Source organism: Xiphophorus couchianus, chromosome 10 (assembly GCF_001444195.1).
Source record: "Xiphophorus couchianus chromosome 10, X_couchianus-1.0, whole genome shotgun sequence".
NCBI lineage: Eukaryota > Metazoa > Chordata > Actinopteri > Cyprinodontiformes > Poeciliidae > Xiphophorus > Xiphophorus couchianus.
Genome location: NC_040237.1, coordinates 7,958,175 through 7,974,566, shown reverse-complemented (window position 1 = coordinate 7,974,566; position 16,392 = coordinate 7,958,175). Strand labels below are relative to the sequence as shown.

Below are 16,392 nucleotides of genomic sequence, written 5' to 3'. Positions count from 1 at the left end.
TCAGAGTACTGAATGTCCACTAAAATGCAACATCAATCTTGTGTAACCACTCAGGAACAACATGGTCATTTCATGAGACAAGTGTCCCCCCCAATGCCGCGTTAGACAACCTTGAGTGTTTTGTGTGTTTGTTTGTGCACGATCCAAAACCAAGCCAAGTGAGAAGAAGAGGAGAAGACCAGTCCTGTTCTGAGATTGGCTGTGGCGCATTCAAATCAAAGGTTTTTAAAACATTTGTGTGCTTTTCAGGAGGAGATGAACCGAGGGAAGCCCAACTGGGAGCACCTTAGCGAGGACCTTCACGTCCTGATCACTGTGGAGGACACGCACAACCGCGCCAAGATCAAGCTCCAGCGAGCCATCAACGAGGTCAAGAAACTTCTCGTGCCCGCTGTGAGTACCGGAGCAAAATCATGGAGCACAAAGTTTTACTCGCAACGTTGCAGAAAAACACTTTGTGACTGGATGAGAGCTCACTGTGTTGGTATGCATGGAAGGGGGAAGGGGATTGTCAGTCTAAGAAGAGTGTGTGTGTGTCCTTGTGTGTATGAGGGTATGTGTAAGGGGTTAGGGTAATTAGGGAACACGCATAAAGGGGTTGCCATGGCAGCCCCGGGTTGTTTGAAAGGCTGAGGGAATGAATGGAGAGTCTGTTCACTCCTTCTCCCCACTCCATCACTCCTTTCACTCGTTCACAACTTACTTCGTTCCCAACTACCGGCTACAGTATTCCTTCTGCTCCCTGGGTTTTCTTTCTTGGGTTTTTCTGGTCCTCACAAGAGAACATTTTGATGGCACTCCTCAACATTTCTGACATTCTCCAGCCCACCTATTGCTTCCCTACAGACACACATGCACATTCACTGATGTGAGGACTAAAATGAAGCACATCAGAGGATACGAACACACACTCTTCATTATTCGCAGTTTGACTCACACGAAGAAAAGCAGATATTTCGTAATCACAAGACTCCTTCCTTTTTCGTCTCTTCATTATTCACGACAATAGAGAGAGGCTGAAAGGAGCAGTGGGGTGGGCTTCTGTTGCAACAATTAGCTGTCACTTCCAGTTCCCTCGCAGGATAGGCAACCCTCACAGTCTATAGGCCATCAGGAGCTGAGCACCTGTTAATCCGTGTTTGTGCATGCGTGCGTCTGTATGAGCAGCGAGCAAAGTCAATGATATGTGTTAGTTTAACCCAGCTGACCTTTCATCTGAATGTAAATCAGCCAAGCTTTTCACTGGGCTGTAACTAGAGCTAAGAAGCAAGCGTGTTTGACACTGAATATGTCCTGTGTGGTGAGATGGTTGGATTCAAGCTCCGGGCAAGTCCGCTTCAAATGATCTGAGATTTGTTTTGTGACTGGCATTAGTGCGGGTAGGAGAACTTCGTGGTGTGATGACCTTCAACAAAAAGCTCACTTTCACAGAATCAGAGTTTTTACTCAAAGCCTTATAAAGTAACCTACAAGAAACAACTACTTTGTTCGATACACTTTGCTAGAATCCTTCATTGCTTTTGAACTGCCTTAATAAGGTGTCTTAGGTGTCAACTGCCTTAGGTGTCAGAAATGTTCCTCAGAGAGTTCTGTCTATTAACATGGAAGTCTGTTCCTCTAAGTCTGAGGCCGTGACTCTCAACCAGAAAGGGGTGGACTGCTCCCTACAAGTTGAGGATCTATTTCTGCCTCAAGTGAAATAATTCAAGTGTCCTTGTGTCTTTTTTACATGGGATGTCAGGATGGAGGGGGAAATGGATAGATGTATTGGGGCTCCGTCTGTGGTAATATTGGCACTGCATTGGTCTGTTGTGCTGAAGAAAGAGCGCAGCCAAAAATAGATACTCTCTGAAGGGTACCCATGCTTTGTCTATGTTTATGAGATATAGGTCATAACTGAAAAGACAAAGTTCCAACACAAGCCTGTAAAATTAACTTCCTGTATAGAGCTTCCTCTTCATAGAGTAGAGCCAGAAACACTGAAAGGAATCAGCTGAGGGGTTCAGGCATCAAGATCAGGATGGCTCCTGGGTGACTGGGTGTTGCATGTCCCATAAGGAGGCAAATCTATAACTTAATGATGGGAAGCTATGTTGTCTCATCTGGGAACACAGTGGGATCTTCAGAATCATCAAGAGAGTGTTTTTGGGCATTAGGATTTCTGGGTTTCTACTGTAGATGGATCTGACTGAATCAAGCAGCACTATAGTTAGTTGTGTACTGTGGTGAACAAGCATTTTAGCTTCTACCTTAACTCAACTGCAATCTACAAGAACAAACTGCAGTGTACTTTATAAGATGACTTGGCGATTTTAATATAGATAAAAATGGTTTGTTGACAATATAGTTTAGTTTTGCAGATAATATGATAGTATCCTGTGGTAATCATCCTTGGGGGAGGATTTTTTGTTCTTTACCCATCTAGTTGGAGATACTGGCTACAAAGGGCAAAGTGCAATTGATTTGGGTTTTCATTTGCTCATTCAGCCAAATTCTTTTCTCCACTGTAAGAAGCAGTGGAAAGTTTTGACTGATTTATTTGATTTTTGTATTTGTATCTTTATCAGGTTTAATGCAGTATTGTAGATGTTATTATACTCAAACAATATTTTAAATTGGTTTAAATTTTAAAGTTAAATTGTAAATCCAGTGACTTTGGGGTACTTTGGGCTAGACTAATCTCGTTGTGATGTTCAAAAAAATAGCTTGAGATGATTTGAGCCTTGCGGCATGGGGGATTATCCTGCTTGTAAGTAGGCATCAGAAACTGGGGACTGTGGTTCTAACAGGGATAGAAACTGTGAGCAATACTGGAAACTTATTACTGGACCTCACTTTTTCCTCATTGTCCTCTTCACTCTTCTTCCAGCACCGTGATTTTCAAATGAAATCATACATTTAATTTTATCTTAAAGGAGAGTTTTGGGTACTGGGCAGCAGTTCAGTTTCTGTTTTCTCGAGTCCATGTATGATGCGTTCAACGTTGTTTTGGTTTGAAGGGTGGCTTAACGTAAGGAATCCGCCAGCAGTGGTCCATGTCCTGGATATTATCTGTGGTGTCTCTAAACACTGCTGTCCATGCCTTGTGAATATTTCTCAAAATCTTAAATGAGCTTGGCTTCATAATACTCTCAAACCTGTGATAATCCTTGTAACCTTTGTCCCCTTATTTTAAGCTCACTTTTTCCTTCCTCTCAACTTTCTTTTAACATGCTTGGATATAGAACTTCATGAACAAGCAGCTTCTTCAACAATGGCATTTGTGTCCTGTCTTCCTTATAGAGGGTTCATAGGACTGTCTGCTGGATACCTGTGAAGTCAATGGTCTTCTCCATGATGGTGTCTTGAAAATTATTTTTTGTTGTTTTTATATACAAATCTTGGACTTTTATCCCAAGTAACCCATAATTGTCCAAATTAACCAAAGTAACCAAATAATATATGGCAATATTTGTGCTATAGATCTGTATAATATATGAATTCAACATGTTTGAATAATTTAGTTTCCATTAGAAGGGGTTTAGAAGTATTAGGGGAGAGGATGCATGGTCTACTTTTTAATGCTCTACTTTTTGCACTTTGAACTGTGAACTCAAAACTTTTGAAACTTTGATATACTCAAAATACCAGTCCAAATCGAGCATCCTGTATAACTTCCAGACATTTTCTAACACCATTTTCTTCATTTGCCTTTGAGCGTCAGTTATCGCTGTGATCTGATTGTGCTTTTCTGTTTGCCTGTGCTTCTACAGGCTGAGGGGGAGGACAACCTGAAGAAAATGCAGCTGATGGAGCTGGCCATTCTCAATGGGACCTACAGAGACGCCAATGTCAAGACACGTAAGCATGACCTCATAGTTAACATGTGGAGGAGGGTGAGTGGGTGACAAAGGAAGGGTCTCAGTACAGGACTTCACTGTAATATGAACAATGCCTCTGTTCCTCTTGTTAAATAGACTGTTTGTGCTCTCTTCTTCTTCCCTGTCTATTGTATGTACGTTCATGTGGGTGTGTGGACACTCGCATTGTTGTACACTTGCTTCGCCGCGCAGCCACTGCCTTCCCGCTAACGACCCCTCAGGCACCTCGAATCATCACAGGCCCGACACCCGTCCTGCCTCCCACCCTGCGAAATCCTGCCCCGGTGACCACGCCCACCATCATGCCTCTGATCCGTCAGATCCAAAGCTCTGCCCTTGTGCCGGGAGCCAATCCGCATCCAGCACTGGTGCAGCAAGGACCTGAATCTGGAATCATCTACACGCCTTACGAGTATCCCTACACACTCACGCCCTCCATATTGGAATACCCGATTGACTCAACTGGAGTATTAGGTACATATCAATCAACAGTCTATCACTCTCATACATAGTCAATGGATGTATTACGAGAACTGGACACTGGACTCCAATGGAAGTTTGTATTAATAGATAATCAGAGCTCCTATGTAGAGTTAGTCAGAATATAGAAAGGATGAAGCAGTGTTGCTTTGAGCTTCTTACTAAATTCTCCACTCAATAGAAATATAATAAAATCTTTCAGTTGTTTTTCTTTCCTTTTGCTTCTCATGTATTACATAACTAAGAAACATTCAGTAAGCCATGACCTGAATAAACTGCACAGTTTATACCCATACAAACACAAATACTGCTTTTAAAAATATATTCACACATGCTACTTTAGCACACCAGTTACATTAATAAGAAGTGCAGGTGCACCACTAAAGCTACAGCTACACAATAACTGCCTGGAGTCATACTGATAATATTCGTGCTGTCACTGAACTAACAGTTAAAAAGTTAAAAACAGAAACAGTTCCAACCATACTTATGGTTTTTAGGATAAGTAGTAATAAGAGTTTAACGTTATTGGGATAAAACATAGCTTTTATTGTGCTCATAATTTTTTCCCAAATTAATGATACAATAGATGCCCATTTATATGAAGGTATATCCAATGTTTTATCCAATACACCAGAGATAAACCAAAATTATCTCTGGTTGTATGAAGCATAGAGCAGTGCCACACACACCCTCCCCAATATGTTGGTGTGTACCGCAGGTCAGTTGGCCTAAAGCCAACATAAAATATATTTATTTTAAATGTGTGGGGAACAAAGTTCTCATATCAGCAATTGGATATTAAAAAAAATCAAAAATTTATTTAAAACTCTGACATCTTTACCATGGATGCCAAAATCTTTGTGTTGGCCACTCAACAGCACCAAACAAATGACTTTATCTTTCTCCTATTTCTTTCTTCTTGGTCTTATTTTCGTATCAGAACCAGGAACTGAACATTTTTGCCTCTGGCACCAATTGGCTGCCATATCCAGTTCTTGTAATACATCCACGTTCCACATAGAAACCTGCTGAGGCTCATTGCTGGGCTAACAGTCCCTTCTCCCTGTGTTTTTGCAGGTATGGCATTCCCAACCAAAGGCTAAGCGATAGCAATCCCTTCCTAGCACACACCTGGACTGGCTTGCAGAGACCCCCACCCTCACCCGCTCCCCCCTCACACACACACCCTTCACCACCATTCACCCCACACAAACACATATAGTTATCCCGCAGAGCAGACAGTCAGTTTGTTTCTACTTTAGGATGAGAGATTCCTGTTAATTTCCCTATGTTTGTATTAGCAATCTAGCATTGTGGTGTGACAACTACTTACCTTTTTATAATAATTCAGCTTCTGCTTGTAATTTTTAACACATTTTAGTGAACCTGTAGATGTTTTAGAGCTACTGTTTGCGATTTAACATATGGTAAAAGCTTGTTTTGATCACAGAGCTATAAATGTGACTTTTACTTAAAGCTGATTTTGAATCTACTAGCCAAGGTTAGTTGAAAACTAGCAGTTTGGATTAATATTTCTTTAGGGAGCAGAAGACCACAAAAACAACAAAAGATTCTCTGTTAGAGGCAATATTTTTTTTTCACCCTTTTTCACCCTCAGACTCGAGAACTTGTAAATTCCTGCTGTCACTGACGTTTGTGCCTTGGGTGGGACTGTCTGTTGTCTTTCTGATGAGTAACCCTTCTGTGTTTTGTTCTTGGGGGAAATATCAATGACTGTTAGCAGGTGCCATGACCACTAAGGTACGACGCCACGACAAGAGAATCCATCCTTACCAAAGGGTAGTGACCACAGACAGAGGTTAGTTAGCACACCAGCCACTCTATGTGTATATGTGTGTGTTAGTGTGTGTGCATGCAGACCAATGGACCAATTCCAGTTTACACGAGTCTTTAGTATGGCATGCCTTAAAAGAAAAAGATGAAATCGCAGCAGGCGTAAAGTGTGAAAGTGAAATATGTGATGGGATTGTGGAGGTGACAGCTGCTCGCCTGTTTGCCCAAACCGGACAGCTCGCAGGGCCGGGGCCCGCTCATGTGACTCTTTTATTTATACTCAACTTCATTCCACTAGATTTCCACAAATTTGTGTTGTTTTTATATATATATATATATAATGAATTAAATCCTGTGTAATTCCCAATTCTTACATGACGGTTAAAGTAAAATATGAGAAAACACAGCGTGTGATAACTACTGAAGTCTGTGTTACGAGCTCTTTTGTATTAAATACTGTTGCTTGTGGTCTTATCAGTCGCCCACTGGACTTTATCATTGGGACTGTTTACATCTTTCATTTATTTCCTAGCCAGAGTGGTGCTGTTACCATGTATTTAGCTGCAAAATAAATTTGTATATAGGGATTTTAAGGATTTAAGTGCTTATATGAAGCTTACGGAACAAGATCGCCTGGAAATATACCTGTAGTTTTTTTTAGTTTGTAAATTTTTTTTTTGTTTTATGATATGCTTTTTATAGATGAAGTGTCTCCATGTAAACTGTATTCAAAGTGTGTAGCTACTACTGTTTTAGTCACCGCGAAGGTGGCAATGAAGGCAGTGTTTTTCTGTGTATTTAAGATGAGGTGACCTTCTTGATTTCGCAGGCCTCCAGATTGTTATATGCAATAGAAATGGAGAAATGGATTAGCTATTAGCTACGATATATATATATTTATATATATATATATATATATATATATATATATATATATATATATGTGTGTGTGTGTGTGTGTGCGAGCAGTGGTGCTCCTATTGTATACAATGGACAAAAAAACACTAAAAGGCAATAAAGATGGGTATTGAAACAAATCTCCAAATCAAACCAAAGCCTGGAAATTCTTGTAGTTTAGCCTGTTTATTGTTAAATTGTTCCTCAAGTCCTTCTGAAGTCATCTGTTAATCTCTCATCACTGTCTTTACTGCACTAGGTGCTGCTCTAATACTTCATAGTCAATACAGCTCAGTGCATCTCAGTACAGTAGAGTGTCCCTGATAATTTGATTTATTTCAGTAATTCAATTCAAAAACTGAAACGCCTACATTTTTTAGAGATTCATTACATACAGAGTGATATATTTCAGGTGTTGGAATGATTATGGCTTACAGCGAATAAAAACCAAAGATGCACTCCCTCTGAAAAGAAGGAAACATAGCATAAAACCAATTAAAAGATGAGTTTTAATACATAAATGTTAGTCTGCTGAAAAGCCTGCAGTATACAGTGTCTCAATATGGGGCTCCTTTTGCATGAACCACTGATCACATTTTCCCACTGACTGTGGGAACGTCGCACTGGACTTCATGCAGCTTGGATTCTTTGCCTTTCTACTCTTCCTCCAGACTTCGGGAAATTAATTTCCAAATGAAATACAAAACTGACTTTCATCTAAAGCTTTTTATTTGGTGCAAGTGTGGTTTTAACATTAGGAATGCAATGCCGGGTCTCGAAGCATAGACTCTAACTGCAGTTCACAATCTTCTAAAGACTGTCACTATTGCTTCTGCATTTTTCTCCCCCCCATACTTTTTCCTTCCACTAAACTTTCCACTTGGAAACAACACTCAAAGAGTTTTTGTGATTTCAGTGACTGCCTGCTGGACAACTGTCAAGTCAGCAGCTTTCTCCATGACGTTTTAGACAATATAATATTCTGAGAAAATGAACCTTTGGGTTTTCATTAACTGTAAGCCATAATCATCATCAAAATTAACCAAATGCTTGAAATATCTCTCGCTGTGTGTATTAAACCTATTTTGAACTAAATTACTGAAATAAACTACCATTTCATTGATATTCTAATTTACTGAGATGGACCTATAAACCAATAATCAGTTAATCACAACTCTTAATCATCCAGATCTTACTCCTGCTGCTCTAAACAATAGCTCTACTTGTCAGTGAATGAAAGGCCTGGAGAACTTTTCTTTGGACATAAAGGTCACTCTCTCACCCACATGAAACCATGCTGCCTCCCTCTCTTGTCCATGGTTTCACTGTCTGTCTGTGCTAGACGTAGCCCAGCTAGCATGAGTAGTGTCACTATAGCAGCAGTCTGGCAGCAGGAGGGAAAACCCTGCAGATGCCTCCATGAGCACATGGGAGCATCTCTAACCAGCCATTCCTTGTGTCAACACACCAGGGTTGATGCGAGTCTTTGTGAATGGTTCTGCGGTGCTCATGAAGGCGTTTTGTAACGACCCTCACGCTGCGCGGACCACACTAGATCTGCCTTGTTGTCATCCCGACGCCACTAGCTGACACTAATCTCTCTTCTATCTTTTTTTTCTTTTTATGTCCCCCCCTTTTATGTGCCCTTTTTGTTTCCTTTCCTCGTCTGTCCGTCTCTGTCCGTCTAACTCTAGCTGCCACGGCAACTAACCCATGACCCCACCCCCTCCGCCCTGCCCCTTGACCTTCTGACCTTTCCGCCCACTGATGACCCACCCATCTCTGCTCGCTGGCGTGCTCATTGGCCCGCGGCTCAGCCAACAAGAGACCAGAACATTGGGAACAAGCCGGCTGCTGCTGCTGCCTCTATCTAAACCAGCCAACCAGATGACAGCGATCCCGGGAATAAACCTCAGGACCCCACCCCACAGCCCCTTCCCATCACTTTACCAAACGTGCCTTCCTTCTAAAATCCCAAAGCCAGTCTAAGAATCTTCTCTGAATATCAAAATTACAATCTGTGACAGCTGTTTGACTTTACAAGGGGGTGGGCCCCAAACTGGAGAAGGGCTTTCTAAACTGATTCCTATCCCGCTGTGCTGCCATGCCATGCAATAATGACTATTAATAACATGGTAACTATACTGATACTGGTGTTACTTATCAGCACAAAAAATCCTAAACACTAAACTTTGGGACATGTGTTAAGTAAGATTTTATTGCACTTCTCCCCTTAGTGAGTGCTTCTTTTCAGTGAGTTTTAACTGCAATGTAACATTTACAAACGGCGTTAAAATATGCATAAGTTAACAAAACAAAAATCTGTCTTGACTCCGAAAAAGCCATCATTCAGGAAAAGAAAATGCCAGCACAGAACCCTTTCCACCATAAAGTGACAGGTGCCCTGCAAGGAAAAATGATCTCCTAAATGCCAGATCCTGCGGTACAGACACAAACCCACACCCACAAACAGAAAAGGAAAGTTCTGTCCGAGTCCCTTTCACAATGATGCCTTCGCCTTTTTTCACACTACAGTATTGTACGACCTCGAACAACAGTGCCTTTATTTATTGAGAGTGAAGGAACAATGTTACACATGCAGTAAATCTGTTCTTTTATTTGAATTGAAACATCTTGATGCAGTACAGAGGGCCAAAAATGTCACAATGCAAAATAAATAAATAATTATAGATAAAATTATATAAAACCAGTCGTACATGTGATTATTTCAATAAAATTTGAAATCCAATAAATAAACTGTAATCAAATATTGGAACTTTAAAAAGTGTAGAATTAAAATAAAAATTGGGAAAAATGTAATGAAATTTTAATTTGTTATATCTTAAATTCACAAATGACAAAATACATGATTAATCTTACTCTGGCATCCTCACCCATAAAAATCTAGTACAGCTAAAAACAAGGCAACTGATTTGGAGTTATGCTACGGTTTAGCCAATCTGCTGATGTTAGTGGCTACTTGTTGAGCCACAATTATTTAGTGATGATGAAATGTAGTACAATTATTATAAAATACTTTAATGAATAATGAAAATAATTACATCTGATTATATCAGTATGAATGCATATTTTATATATATATATATTTTTTTTTAAGTAGGAGTTTTGAGTTAGTTTGACAGATTTACATAATTATAATCATTCATATACGTACTAAATATAACCATTTCCAATTTTATTGAAATTATCACAGTTCTCTATCTCTATTTGATTTTGCCACTTTTGGCCCCCCATACCACCTCTGTGCCCAACCCCAAATTAAATCATTTGGGGTTCTTTTTGGTGAGTTACGAATGTAGGGAATATGAATCTGCATTTTTGTTTCCTTTTTTGTGCCAAAATACAGAAGCGTACAAATTTGTTTGCACCCTTTGCAAAGATACATCCAAGCCTTTTGGATATATTTATCAATATTGCAGTTTCATAATAACAGTGAAAATGTTTGATTATTTCATCATTTAATTTAAGTAAATTTTTTCAGAGGGAGAAAACGTAATCCGTTCTTACTGCATTCTTAAAACTTTTTATTTGCTTCCATGGTCCAGTGTGTTGATCTGACTATAGGCTTTGGATCATATACTTGTGAAAGACCAAGCAATGACCCACTTTCAGTTTTCTGGGAGTCTATCAAATCTTTATTTTAAAGATTTTGCAATGCCTTGCACCCAGTTTGTTACTTAAGGTTTGTGTTGAGCCTTACCTGATCACAGCTCCATTTAAAGTCTCATACAACTTTAATCTTTTCTTTTTTTTTTAATGGAGACTTGGTAAACCTCAAAATGGCTCATCTGATTCATTTGAACGGCATGTTCTCTTTTCTCTCCCATTCTGAAGAGAAATAAGTCTGGGTCATGTCAGATTTGAACTCTATTAGCACATTAAATGGGGTCATGGATTAAAAGTTTCAATTTAGAAACTAAACTATATCTGCAAAAGAAATGGGGGAAAACATTTTTATGTTAACGTTAGACTTTTTCCCACTGACTAAATATGCTGAAGATAAAGAGTGGCGCTTTCTGCAATTTACATTAAGAGATTATGCTGCTGCAATAAAAATGATTTAAATATATATATATATATATATTACATGTGTTTTTCAGTAGGGATGCCAATACTTTTGTTTGCAGTCATAAGTATGAGTTAAAGTAATGATGCAGCAACTAAAAAGCATCTTTAAAACAAGAACAGTGTTAAATTTCTCTTTGTTTTTGTGTTTGTTTTTTTTTCTTCTTGTTTTGCATGTGTATCTGCTTTTTGTCCAAACGCACAGTTTTAACTTTCACACATTCAAACCAAGTGATGCCTTCAAATGAAAGAAAACCATGCAGTCATATCTTCTGTACCAAGTTGATATTGTATTTTTATATTCTATTTTGTACGCCAGAAAAAAAAACAAAACATTAAATGACATTTTCAGATAAGAGAAATTATGCCTCATTATGGAAAAAGAATCAGTTTAAGGTCAAACTATCCTTCATGTGCCATCAGTAATACTTATTTCCTGATAAACTGGAGTTCTCTGTTTTAACTTTTTTGAGCCTTTGAGATCAGCATTGCTTGCCCTTTGTGCCTTTTTTTTGTATACGACAACGAGTGTGACAATTAACAGTGTAGTACAACATTAATCTACTCTTTGGTGCCAAGTTTAGGTTACTAACTGTTACCACTTCTGTGATTATTAACCACTTTAATGGTATCTGTCTCTGCCTCCTTTTTAAAGAATAAAAAGTGTGTCTAAGATGGTAAAAAAAAAAAAAAAAAACATGCTGAATGATGATCTTTTAACTTTTACCTGAGGAATAACTATTTGTTCAAGTATTAAACTCTTAGATGTAAAACTAACAAACTTTGTTGCTTCTTCTCTGTAGCACTTAATTATGCAAAACAGCTTCCTTTCTGCATACTAATCGCCAAATACTCTTTAGATTCACAGAGGACTGAAACAAAAAAACACCAAGTGGACTCTTTAGCCAAGATGCAGGGAAAAGGCCAAACTGTGTTTTTTCCCACTTCTCCTTTTCTGTTTTTTTTTTTCTTCTTCCTGTGCAATTCAAGTGGACATCACACACACACACACACATCCAAGTGGGTAATAAGAGAGAAGAAAACACCCGGCTCACCATGGTTTCTCACAGGCATGCACATGTTTAACAGAAAAAAGAAGGGGAGGGGAGCTGCAGGTTTGAAGGCCGAGCTGACCGGGGAATTGAAGGAAAATTGATTGTGCAAGCTCGCCCTCGAACATCTGCAAAAGTAAATATTAGACAGGATCACAGTCTGTCCCTAAAGCCTCGGGAAAAACTAAGCTTTAACACCCTACACATGTCTTGGTGACTTACATTTGCTTGAGCTCATCTTTAAATCCCTTTTTTTGTACAGTTCAATCCTCATGCTTTTGGAGTTTGAGAGCAAAAATTCCCTTTAAAGTCTCATGTAAAAGTTTCACACGCAGAAAAAAGGAGAAAAAAAGTAGAATCACGTGGGGGTGCTCAGTGGTGAATGCAGCAGTGGGTGGCTCATTCGTCCTCTCCCTGCCCTTCCTGCTTTCATTGTAAAGTTGGGGAGTGGGAGAGGGGAGAAAAAGGGGGGAGGTCTGATATTGAACTTCATGTTTGGAGTTGATCCTGCTCTGTGGCTACAACCCCAACCCCCTGATCACGGACAGTGAAAGGACTTAATGTGACCACTGCTGACAATCCTCTGGACAGGAAGAAGCACGAGTGGAGATAGCGAGAGACGAGAAGAGGGGTGGGGGTATTAAAGTGTGACTGTGTGTGTTGGTGTATGTGTGGATTAAAATGGGAGGGGTCTGCATGAGTGTTGGGGTGGGTATGTGTGTGTGTGTGCTCTCGTCTTTGCTTTTCCTGTTTTCTCTCCAGTTTTGTGCTGTTTTTCATCCCCCCGTTCTCTTGGAATGAGACCCTCTTAAAAGCAGCTGGTAATGTATTCTGCAGTCAGCTCTCAGCACGGTCAGCACCGGGGGCCCAGCGTTCCCACAGCTCCCACAGCTCACAATTGAAGTGTGACTGTGCGCATGTGTGTGTCAGTGTCTGCGTGAAGCAAATAATAGAAGAGAGAGAAAGGGGAAGACAGGTTGGTTCAACATGTGCCTTTCACAGATTTCTTCCAGTTTGGCTATTTTGTTTGTCAAACTTAAATGTACCAAATCTAGTTTTGATGTCAGACAAAAATGGCCTGAGTACATACCAAAAGTATTTTGTTAATGTTGTTTATTTAAGGGGAAAAAGTTATTCAACTGAGCCCTAAGTGGGAAAAAAAAATCTCTGTGATTTTTAAATCATTTGCCTGTCATTTACATTTTCTTTAGAAAGTTCAATTCAATTTCACTAAAGCCACACCTTGGCCTCTTCACCAGCACACTTGTTGCTGACCACATGAAGTAGGCTAAAATATCTCAAAACCCATTCAATCAAACAAAAATAAATAATACAAGAACAAATGGCAAAACAAAGTCATCCTTAACTATCCTATTTATTAAAGATTGCCCCTAAAAGGAAAAGCTAGTTGTTCTACTTATTAAGTGGGATTACTGGCAATAAGCCTTTTACATTTTAAGGAATTTAGCCACATCCTTTTTTGCAGAGTTGATTTGAGGTTTTCTTGGATGATAGGTCTGTTTAGTGTCATATCATAGCATCTCAATTGGATGTAGGCCCAGCCTTGGACTAGGCCACTTCAAAATCTTCACTTAGTGTTTTGTTGAGGTCAAGATCACCAACTGATGTCTGGACATTCTCCCAAAAGGTTTTCTGATAAAGAGCCGAATTCAATGGTTGCATCAATTACAAAACACAGTCATTTCAGACCACCACCGTGTTTGACTGTGATAATAATGAAACAGCTTCAACTTAACTGTCTCTTAAGTCCACACAACATTTTCATGAGCTTTGGGGAGGATGTTTTTGGCAAATGTGGCCCAGAACTCTGTGTTCTTTTATGGTTAGCAGTGGTTTTAACCTTTAAGCTCTCCTGTGGGTGCCATTTTATGCCCAGTCTGCTTCTGCTTTTTTAATCATAAACTCTGACCTTAACTGAGGTAAAGGAGGCTTGCGGTGCTTCAGATGTTGTCCTGGGTTCTTCTATGACCTCATGGATGAGTCGTTGTTGTGCTTCTGGACTAATTTCCTTAGCAGTAGGTTTATGTCAGTAATTTAAGTGATTTCTCCAGTCATTAATGAAGCAGTTAATTGGCTTGGATGTGACGAGCGAAACTGCACTGAACCTGCCAACAAAATGTGATTAATCCCAACTTAAAACCGAGTTTTATTTTGACTCTGGCTATCTTTGTATGGTATAGAAAGTTAATAGATGATCTGATATATTTAGGTTTTGACCAAACAAGACAGAAAAATAAGAAATCTGTAAAGGGACATCAATATTTTCACAGCACTGTATGAATTCACTTAATGAAAAGCTCCAGATTTCTTCTGCCTGGTAAATATTTGATGACTGAGCGGAGGAGGAGTGATTTTAGTCCTGTAAGCTGCTCAAAAGTTGTATTTCAAACCCGTCTTTCTCCCCTTTCTCTCCCTTGTCCTCTTCCCATGTAAATAAGGCCAACTCCCCCTAACTCCACACACCCCTCGGAGGCAGTTTAAAGACCCAACACTGTCTCCTTGTCAACCAGCTTACACTGGGGTCCTGTCGTGGCCTCTCTGTCTTTTGTGTTTGGGAGCTCAAAGAGACAGAATGAAAGAGAGAGAGGGATAGCTGGAGAGAGAGAGAGAGAAAAAGTAGGAAGCAAGGAGGGAGAGGATGAAAAGTTCCTGAAAAAGATAACAAAGATGACATCACAGCTATTTCATCCAACAAGTAGAAATGTGGTTTGTATCCCAGTGATGATGATTAGCCAGAAGCACAAAATGTGTTCTAGCTCCATCCGAGAGCAGAGAGAGAGGCCCACAGCTGAATGGCGCATTGTGGGAAAGACAGTGGGCACACTGGGCAGTAACACAGAACACTAACTCACACATCATGCCAGAGAGTCTGAAAACACCCACACTGGGCGACAATGGCAAACTTCATCGCTTCGTTTGGCCCCTTCTGAATACACACACACAATGGCCGCATCCAAATAAGACACTCTGTTATTTGTGAAATTCAACACACTGCATTCCTTCAGTCTCTGTCCCTTTGACCGGCAGCAGATGTCCGCCTGGGCAGAGCTGCGGTGAACCTGCGTCTTCACATATGCACATGCAGGAAGGATGTTCTGAATGAGGGTTGGATCATAAAGCCTACAATGAATCATATGGAAGTTGTCTTTAAATCAATTGAGCCATTTCTACCCCAATTTCTCACGTTACGCTATCTTATCTTATTTCTGCATGTTCTGGACCCCAATAAACTAAATCACTTAATCAAATCAGGCCTAATTAGAAAGGAGACTGAGGAGGACCAGGACAAACAAGTCTGACCCAATGCTTGTCGTCTCATCTAGACTGCTGGCTCTTTGCTGCTTCCCTGTGTAGCATGTCAGGAACTACAGCTGCTTTCAGGATGCGTTTAAAAGCTGAAACAGGTAGGAGAAAGAACCTGAAGGAATACCAACCTATATCCCCTAAGGAAAATGCCTACACAGAGTTTTGGATGATCTGTCAAGTTCCTAAAGTTTTCATTTCCATACAGATGGATTTAAAATGAATAAGTACCAGCCTGCTTAATAATAGTTGTCCTTTTTGAAAAAAGCATGTCTTAATAATCTATGTTGAAATTATAGGACAGCATCTCATTATGTCAAGATAAGAATTTAGTTGTGATATTATCAGGTTCTATCTTGTTTTTAAATTAAAGCACTATTTCATGTTTACCCAATTCCATCACATTTTCAAAAATAAGATTGAAGCTCATTAATGATAGACATCTAAATCAAAGTTATGGAATATTTAATAATTATTATTTAGATATATCAAAAATAATTAGCATCATCATGACTTACAGTTATGTCTAGGACTCTAGTTTTTTCATTGTGACAATAGATCCTCTTATTAAAAATTGCCATTCGCAACACGCTATAAATATGACTTGACAAGCATTGATAATTTTGTATAAAAAATTAAACACAAACAATGACAACAACAATTATATTAAGATTTCATATCCACTGAAGAACATTTTTGGCAAAACAAAAAAAAAAAATTTTAATCAAGATTACTCAAACTGAGTGAAACAAATTTATTTGTAATATTCCGATAGCAAAATCAAAGAAACAATTTATGCACAATGAGTTTCATAGTGGTTGCTCTTTCTTAATTTGAATATGAGGAATTGTTTGTTTGCTTACAAAATCAACATAAATAATTTTAGGTATTCACGA

The 16,392-nt window shown here is 39.3% G+C and overlaps 1 protein-coding gene and 1 long non-coding RNA gene across 6 annotated transcripts in view; one reads left to right on the top strand and one right to left on the bottom strand.

The window, feature by feature from the left end:
• qki2 (QKI, KH domain containing, RNA binding 2) overlaps positions 1 to 11,587 on the top strand; it is a 23,712-nt gene extending 12,125 nt beyond the window's left edge. Inside the window, exons 4-9 of one of the 5 annotated variants that reach the window (XM_028029090.1) lie at positions 250 to 393; positions 3,753 to 3,840; positions 4,053 to 4,334; positions 5,397 to 5,420; positions 6,088 to 6,162; positions 8,729 to 11,587. In XM_028029090.1, the coding sequence (XP_027884891.1) occupies positions 250 to 393; positions 3,753 to 3,840; positions 4,053 to 4,334; positions 5,397 to 5,420; positions 6,088 to 6,162; positions 8,729 to 8,751 (636 nt within the window). In that variant the 3' untranslated portion in view covers positions 8,752 to 11,587. Of the gene's footprint in view, positions 1 to 249; positions 394 to 3,752; positions 3,841 to 4,052; positions 4,335 to 5,396; positions 7,175 to 8,728 lie in introns of those variants that run through there. The other 4 variants (XM_028029089.1, XM_028029092.1, XM_028029091.1 and 1 more) reach the window with 4 other exon arrangements.
• On the bottom strand, positions 10,796 to 16,220 carry LOC114151729 (uncharacterized). Its single transcript, XR_003596992.1, has 2 exons — positions 12,395 to 16,220; positions 10,796 to 12,300 (listed from the first exon to the last, which is right to left on the bottom strand). It is a non-coding gene; the product is annotated as an uncharacterized LOC114151729 (long non-coding RNA).
• Positions 16,221 to 16,392: the final 172 nt, after the last annotated feature.